The sequence below is a fragment of the Brachyistius frenatus genome, unplaced genomic scaffold (genome assembly GCF_029030835.1).
Source record: "Brachyistius frenatus isolate BFR_SWC_R1_liver_20210118 unplaced genomic scaffold, ASM2903083v1 Contig_79, whole genome shotgun sequence".
NCBI classification, from domain to species: Eukaryota; Metazoa; Chordata; class Actinopteri; family Embiotocidae; genus Brachyistius; species Brachyistius frenatus.
The window spans coordinates 1,514,692-1,523,271 of record NW_027210678.1 but is presented as its reverse complement, the minus strand read 5'-3'; the positions used below and the strand labels follow the sequence as shown (position 1 = coordinate 1,523,271).

Genomic DNA, 8,580 nt, shown 5'->3' with positions numbered 1-8,580 from the left:
GTACGGTCCGGACTCTGACCTTTGACCTCTGTGGGGTTTTAAGTGGGGCAACAGAAGTAATTTCTCCTCTGGGAAACGAAGCGAATATCCCGCCAAACAAGCATTTTCCTGGTTGAGCGTCTCACGGGGAGGACGAGGGGAAAGAAAAAACAAAACCACATGTAGAACCAATAAAGTCTTTTTTATCCATTTTCCAATAAAAAATACATTCATACAGAAACTATTTTACAAAACAATTCCAAAATGAAAAAATCTTGTTATGCCATAAAACAAACAAAAATAGAGCCTCATATTTTCAATGTTTATCCAATAAAGATTCTCTAGCTAAAGATAGGGCATCTTCGCAGGTCTTTGAAAAGTTGAGAGAAAGAAATCACATGGCAAATAAAAAAAATTAAAATAATACTTAGCGGGCACCAGAATGCAAAATGATGACAATTCAAGTGTCCCGAACAATTCACGTCTGAAAAGTAGTTTTTTTTGTTGTTGTTGTTGTTTTTTTTCTTTTTATTGTGAAAGATGATAGGCCACAGGTGTAGGCGCTATTGATGCTGTTTTAAAATGTACATTTGCTCGAATTGTTTTTGATTTTCTCAACAAAAAAAAAAAGAATAAAAAAAAAATCAAAAACAGAAAATGTTACAAAAGAAAATGAAGGAGAATGGAGTGCATCTATTTTACAATAATTCTTCAGCCTTTTGTCTTTCATATTTAGAAACAACACGCTGCACTTTGATTTTGGTCCCATACCCTTTCAAAATAGAAGCTTCCTTACAAAATTCTCTTATAGTTTACACAATGTAACATTATCTTTGCATTTTGGACATTTCTCAGTGTAAAAAGAAACATTGCTGACTTAGATTTTTCTTTTCAACAGGTTCACCTGCACAGGTGTTGAGTCGTAACAAGGCTAACCTGCGATGTTCACTACTGAGGTGGCAGACATCACGTTAGAGATGAATGAATGAAGTTCTTCCTCAACATTTATCCAGTAGAAACACTCTGGCTCCTGAATTTATTAAAAACATCCAATTATGGCCTGAAGGGAATTAAGGGAAAAAAATAAAAGAGAGATCAGAGAACTTTATCAGCCCACAGAGGGGTGTGTTGCGGTCATGTAACGGAAGTTAAAACATGCATGTAGTGAAGTTGCAGCACAGCGACGCCGAACTGGTCCGACTGGTTTTGGTACCGTTTGGTCAGATCACGGGTTGTTTAAACGAGGACTGAGTAAAGATACTGACTCGACACTTACCGAAACAAACGACATCACAACATGATTGAGAATGCTGTCGTTACTTTAAAGGAGTCCTCCTTTTTTTTAATCTTTTGAGCTTTTGACACATGAACTGATATAATTGGGCCCCCGATGTCAAATCTTGTTCTTTTGCAGTCAATCTTAATTTGTCTCAACCTCGGCGGTTGACCGCGCAACATTTGAATGAGAACACGTTTCCAAGACTCTGTACCTTTGACGGCAGGTTACAGTTCATCTGAAGTGCATCCAACACCATCTTATACTACATAGTAGTGAACCTCTATAAAGGTGAATCGCTTTTTTCAAGTGCTCCACAATTCTGTGTCAGATCTGCGTCATTTTTGGAGAGAATATGATTTTTAATTCTGATATATTCATGATCTATTCAACAAAGAATGCACAGAAATGTAAAAATGGCAGTCATTATGAAGCTGATATACATTTTTTTTTCTTTTTAATGTTTAAGAGTTTAGAGGAGTGTGTCGCGAGAGAAAGGGGCAAAAGGTGCAACAGTATGGATCCGAGCCTTTATAAAGCTATTCAATAACGCACTACTGCATTCGCAATGGCCGTTTGGTGTGTGTGTGTGTGTGTGTGTGTGTGTGTGTGTGTGTGTGTGTGTGTGTGTGTGTGTGTGTGAGAGAGAAAGAGAGTGATCTATTCAACAGGACAAGGCCACTTACATAAGGCATCAGTAAGGTCAACAGTGCATTTACAGATAGAACAAAAGAGAAAAAAGCAAAAGTGAAGAAAAGGAAACACAAATCCCGCGATCAAGACAGTTGCTAAGCAATAGTGGTATCCCCAACTTATCAAGAAAATAAAAAATAAAGTAAAATGACTGCCTTATGTGTTTTATACAATGCTATGATACTGAGTAATTATGAAGGTAGCTGCTCTTGAATGGAATTTTGCTGTCCTATAAGCAAACAGGTGAGCAACACATCCCCAGATCCCATGCAACGTCTGTTATAATGGCAATAACTGTTTTGTGTACAATTGTTGTATTTTTTCTTCTCTTTCTTTTAAAGATACAAAGCTTACACAATGGACAACAAAATGAGCTTTTATAGCGTGTATGTTTTTTTGAGACAGGCTACATAATACATTGCACATTTAATAGCTGCACTAAAACAAAACAACCTCCCACGTTTGGACAGGGAGCTGTAGTTTCACCTCCAGGCAGATAGGGGGTGCTCTTAACCGAAACGGCTCCCCCGCCCCTTCCCTCCCGTACTCCTCTCCATATAGCCCACAGAGTCAATCCACACAGACGGAACCTTTTTTTTTGTTTTTTTTTGTTTTTGCTTGCATTCATTCTCAGTGAGACAACAGATAACATCCCACCCTCTTAAAAAAAAGAAGAAGAAGAAGAAGAAGAAGACCTCCCTCGTATATCGTCCATCATGTCATTCACTCGCCACCTCCACAATGCAAGCTCCATCCGCGCCATAAAGCCAGCACAGGCATCCAGTCACAGGCACTCACAGTCCCCATGCGCACAGGCAAACACACTGTCAACGGAGGAACCCCCCTACCACCCCCCACCTCATCCCCCCTCCCCCCGCCCCCCAGAGTCCCATAATCCTCCAGGAAAAAAGCGTCGAACGCCATACAGAAGAGTCTCTTCCCATCTTCTCCGCCCAGATTTTTCCCCAATTTATTATTATTATTTTTTTCTCTCTCTCTCTCTCTCCCCCCTCCCCACCCTCCTCCTCCCGCTCCTCCGTTAAAAAAAAGCCTTTCAAGAGCAATCTCCACAGCGAGGTGTTGGAGGCACTAAGTACGGCGCAAATAATAGCCTGCGTTGCTTCACGTTCTTCCGACCGACTGGAACACGGCGGTGCCCCTTGTTAACGCTCCCGGGACACACCGGCCTCGCTGATCCCCCCGTCACAGGTCAGGACAATCAACACGAATCATCCCTCTGAACTCTCCACACGGAGGCCATCTTAGATGTGCCTCTTCATGTGTAGCGCCAGGTGGTCGGAGCGGGAGAAACACCTGAGTAGAAAAAAAAAAGATGTTTTTTACACGTTATTGTTTCTTACATCAAAATACACTTTTACATTTGACTTTTTTTTTTTTTTTTTTCTTTGTAAAGCTGCCTCAGCGACTGATTGTTAGAAAAAAGAGGTAAACGGGGCGAATCTCTTGGTGCTCATATCCTTCAAAGACAGTTAGCTCCGATGCTAACACCTCACAGTAAACACGTGATAAATGGAAATTAAAGACTAAATCAGATTGTGTTTCATCTGCATCGATGAACGCACCGGCGGCATCAACTTTGCATCCATTTTGACGTTTGTTTATTGGCCATCAGTAATTTCTGTTTGCTTTGACGAGGACGCAGACCTGAACTGTTCCTCCTTCTCTGTACGATATTCAGTCATTGATGAAGGACCCAACTGATGCGTTGCTCCCTGTGCTTTTTCTCGCTGGCTTCAACCCTCCAACAATCCCCCATTTCACCTGTCCCTCATCTCATTGCGCAACAACTCTTCTTTCCATCCAACCCAACTTGACCTCGACCCCAATCCATCACCCCATCCTGAACCCTCATTCATGCCTCCACCTACCACGTCATTTCTCTTTGTTGGTGAAGGAGGGAATGAGAATCATTTTTGAAAGGTGAATTACTCTGGATGTCATTCAAAGGAGGCGGGCGATCAAACAAACTGCTAAATTACAGCAGTTTGTTTGAGAAACTTTTTTATTTTTTGGTGTCTTGGGATGGTGACGCGAACATTTTTGGAGACTCTGTGAAACTCTCACCTGTCGCAGTGACTGCATTTAAATGGCTTCGCTCCGGTGTGCTTCCTGAAGTGTCTGGTGAGTTCGTCGCTTCGTGCAAAGCGCCACTCGCAGCCCTCCCACGAACACCTGTAAGGCTTCTCGCCTTCAAAAAACAAAACAGAGACAACATTCATTGGAAAAATGTCGGCAGAGATACGCGTTCAGTATTTCTAAAATCACATTTTTAAAACGCCACCTCTCCCGATATTTACAGAACGAGTAGGTTTTATACTTCTGATTTGTGGGATATGATCCTGTGCAGGTGCTAAGCAGATTAGGCTGACTGCCGTAAGTTGAAGAGAAAAACAACCCCTTTGCCTCGTTGGTCTCAGGAGCTGTGGTATGCAGCTCGCTGTAAGGAGCTGCTCGAGGAGAGGGCTTATGTAACGGGGAGGAAAGCTGCATGAAAAAACCACTAGCGACTGTTCCTAATGGTCCTGGAGGCCATTAAAAAGCATGCGGCTAACATGGCCGGAGAGGGATGCTAGGAATGCGACTTTCTCTGCTAATGGGCGGCACAGCTGTAAACAAGCCTGGCAGAGGTCAAAGGTGACGAGGGGAAACTGCTCACACTTTTAACCCCCCCCCCCCTTTTACAAAACACTGCAAATGTCAGATTCCCATAATTTCTCCTCTCCCTCTTTTTCTTTTTGAAGTGAATCTGAACGGGTGAGTTTCTGAGTGTTTTCCCACGGACAAATCTGAGAACTGTTGATTTGTTTTCAGGATCCACATCCTCTGGGTGCAGCTCGGCCACATAAGAACACCCCCTGCCCCCCTCCCCCCTCCCTGCATGAAGTCACGTTCCTCTGTGAATTAGGTCACAGTTGAGGGCATTCCTCATGACAAACTACTCGAAGTATGCGGGAGAATTAAAGCGAGAAATCAGCGCCTGAATTCATTTTCAGAGGTTTCACCGTCAGGCGTGTTTACCTGTATGCGTGCGCTGGTGTGCTTTGAGATGCGAGCTCTTGGTGTACACCTTCCTGCATCCGTTGAAGTGACACCTGTGCACCCGCCTCCTCCCGTCGGGCGACGCCTCCCCGCTGGTCAGCCCCGACCTCTCCAGGGTCCTCTCCGTCCCCCCAGTCCTTATTTTCCCAGGCGAGTGCAGCACAGTCTGTATCCCGCTCCACACCTGGGCTACCGAGCCCTCCTTGCCGAGCTCGGGCGAGGACGGCGGCGTGCTGATGATGGCGGAGCTCAGGTCTTCGCCGCTGTCGCCCAGAATGTCAGTCAAAGAGCCGGAGGAGAAGTCGAGGGTCGGGGAGAGCTCCTCGGAGCTGTCTGAGGCCTCGCTGCTGGCGTCCGAGTTGAAGCCGCCGGCGTCCAGGTGCTGGCTGTCCTGATTGTCTTCCTCCTCCTTGATGTGGGGGATCTTTGGGTCCGACTCTTTCGACTTGTCCCCGCAGGCGAGCATCAGCTTGCTCCACAGATCCTCCTGGTTCTCAAACTTGAGGTCCGTGGCCGAGACGTAGGGCTCGCTCTGGAGGTATCTCTCCAGCTCCAGGCACGTCTGTGTGGAAGGGAACACGAGATAGCAGTGAGTTCACGGAGCCTGAGCCCTGAAACCGAACGCGTCTCATCAACACCTGAAAGTCCCTAAAAGCCACCAAGAAGCCATTTGTTTTTACAGAAAGCACAAACTCTGGCGTTCTCCTGCATGCTCTGGGTTTATTCTTAGAAGCAGCAGCAGGGGGGAAGAAATGCTGTGACACTGTAACACCGCCGGCCCTGCTTCCTCTCCGTCTGCAGGAACGAGGCAAGACACAATGTCCTATGCAGAGGATGGTGAAGTGCGTCGTGAGCGGCCGTATCGGGGAAGATTACAAGCACCACGTTTCCTTCTGAGAGCATGCGAGAACAAGGTGCTCTTACCGCATGCACGGTTGTGCGTCTGCCTTGCGTGTGTGTGACTGTGTGTAGGTGTGTGTAGAGGTCGGTCATGAAATTTACATATGCTACAGGGACCCCCCCCCCACCCTCCCACCCACCCCTACGGGTTAGGGAAGTGCTTGTAGATCTTTTAAATCTATCAATTATTCAACATAATGTGGATTTAATAATGCATTTGGAGGCATCGCTAGAAATAACATAGCACACCAGGGACCGAGAGGAGGGAGGTCTGGTTCACGGGGGTCCATAAAAAGCCTGGCATGAATACTGCACGAGCCGCTGTGGATTGTGGGGCCTATTTTTTCGGTGAAAAGGAAGTGAGAGAGCACTTCCTTAACCCTCTGCAGTCGGCGAGCGCAGGGCCAGACACGAAAGGCCGCTACCAGAGCCTGTGCAGTTTCCTCAATCATGCACGTTCCAATGTGCAACCACATGTTATTATAATAAAAGTGAATGAGTCAGTCATACACCACAAGCCTGGAGGCACTCGATGGATCTGAGGCGTCACGAGATACGTTTCTGACTCTTCTGAAACCTATTCTTTGAATGAAGTTTGGCTTTGTTCCTCTAGGTTTAAAAAAAAAGAAATGTACTAAAATTAAAGAGTGGGATATCCTGTCTCTGGAGGAACTGATCACAACACAGAACTTAAAAAAAAAAGAAGTGTGCACTCCATGTAAGCTTGAAACACCTTTAAAATTAGACCTTTTTTTTTTTTTTTTTTAATATTATTGCAATATCAAAATGTCTGTAAAGAATGATCAGATGTCAATAAACCATACAGTAGATGCACTTTACCATAGGAGAAGAAGAGGTAACTATAAACAGCCTTTCTAGTTTAAAGTGGGAACATTGTGGGAACGTCTAGTAATGTGGGACTGAGAGAGAGAGAGAGAGAGAGAGAGAGAGAGAGAGAGAATGCATTCAGTTGAAATGTTTCTCGTCAGCAGAGCTGGATGAATCCCAGGCGAGCTTTAAATGCCTGGGAGGGCAACTTGGAACCGAGCCCGAAAAGATCTGATGGACGGAGAGAGAGACGGACAGAAGAAGAGTGGAGCGCGTGGAACAATTCATTTCATTTCCCAGCCCGAACAAAACGCGACTTTTACGCCCTCCTAGTATAAAACTCCTCTGTTCTGTCATCCAGGGGGCCGCCGGGTCGAGCCAGACTGGAACAGAAATCAGCCTCGCTCTCATTCTCTCTCTGACAGTCTGTCACTCTCACGTATGTGTGTGTGTGTGTGTGTGTGTGTGTGTGTGTGTGTGTGTGTGTGTGTGTGCGTGTGCGTGTGACAGAGGGCGAGCGACAGACAGAGAGAGAGATAGAGAGAGAGAGAGGGGGTAGTGAGAGAGGAGAGCGAACGCGCAAAGACGCACGGATCACCATTCAGTCGCTGAATCTGCAACACAGCGTGTTTTTTCATTTAATTTACCTCTGACAACCAACAAGTACGAGCCGAAATCATCTACAGAAACATGTGCATCCGCAAACCACCACAGAACAGCTACAGGCATGTTTTAACATACGGAAACACAAGAATTATACGAAATATTACAGTGGTTTTGTAAAGTCCATTAACATATAAGAATAACAAGAGATCCGCATGCTATGAGAGCAAATGTAAATGTTATGCAAAAATCGTCGGGATCTGTCATTAATGAAACGTCCATCACTTCCTCTACAAACGCAGGCAATCCGAGTTTAAACAGGGAAGCTGATATTAACTGTTGCTCCGCATTAAACGTGGACAACTTTGACATTTGGACCTTCCACACGCAGCTGTCACTGAAAAAAACAAAACAAGTTCCCCGAAATTACGCACATTCCTCGCACTCCTGTCAAACAATCACACGCGAGCTGCGGGACCGTCTGACAAGCTGCGCAATCAGATGGAGGGAACGAGTCGTTACCTGCTGCCAGTACTCTTCCAGAGACGGTAAAGCAGAAAAGTATCCGGTGTCGTGCACAATCTGGAGCTCCTGGAAGATGCTACACATGGGGATGACATCCATTTCACTCCTGAGATTCAGCCACAAGTACACGCGAATTCAAGCTTGTAGAAGAAACGAAGCCTGTAGTCTGCAGAGAGAAGTCTTGGCTGTGTTTTGCATGTATAATACAGTCTTGGAGTCGTGCACTTCCAGCGGAGGGTCTGAGCGTGTGACGCACCGAGAGCGCACAACACTGAACTCTCCAAAAGTCCGTCAGCGCACTGTAAACTTCCCCCCCGATTCAAAATTACAGACAAACCCACCCCCATGTGATTACATTACGTTTCGGCACGTCTACCAATGGGCTCTCAGGAGCGCACCACCCGCCTACCAGACCACCTCTGGCCAATGGCGAAGCCGGAGCACACTCATCCTGTCTGCTGTGGTTGGTGCACGGCTCGCAGCGTCTCCGGCTCCCATTGGGCCAAATCCGGGCTATTTTTAGAGCGCTATATAACTCGGACTTCTCTCTTACCACAACGAGGAAGTTGAGTTTTGTACTGAATCAAATGTGAGCTGAGCTCCAGCTTCTCCGGAGCGGCGACAGAAGAAGCGCACGTCTCTAAAATAGACACATTTGAACTGCCTTTATTTCATCTCTCTCACACACACACACACACACACACACACACACACAC

At 45.8% G+C, this 8,580-nt stretch overlaps 1 protein-coding gene across 1 annotated transcript; it reads right to left on the bottom strand.

Moving 5' to 3' along the window:
- Positions 1-2,824: 2,824 nt before the first annotated feature.
- LOC138626910 (Krueppel-like factor 6) lies at positions 2,825-8,169 on the bottom strand. The gene is made up of 4 exons (XM_069708902.1): positions 7,862-8,169; positions 4,988-5,570; positions 4,034-4,157; positions 2,825-3,262 (listed from the first exon to the last, which is right to left on the bottom strand). The coding sequence occupies exons 1-4, from the start codon at positions 7,961-7,963 to the stop codon at positions 3,211-3,213; spliced, it is 861 nt and encodes a 286-aa protein (XP_069565003.1). The 5' UTR covers positions 7,964-8,169; the 3' UTR covers positions 2,825-3,210.
- Positions 8,170-8,580: the final 411 nt, after the last annotated feature.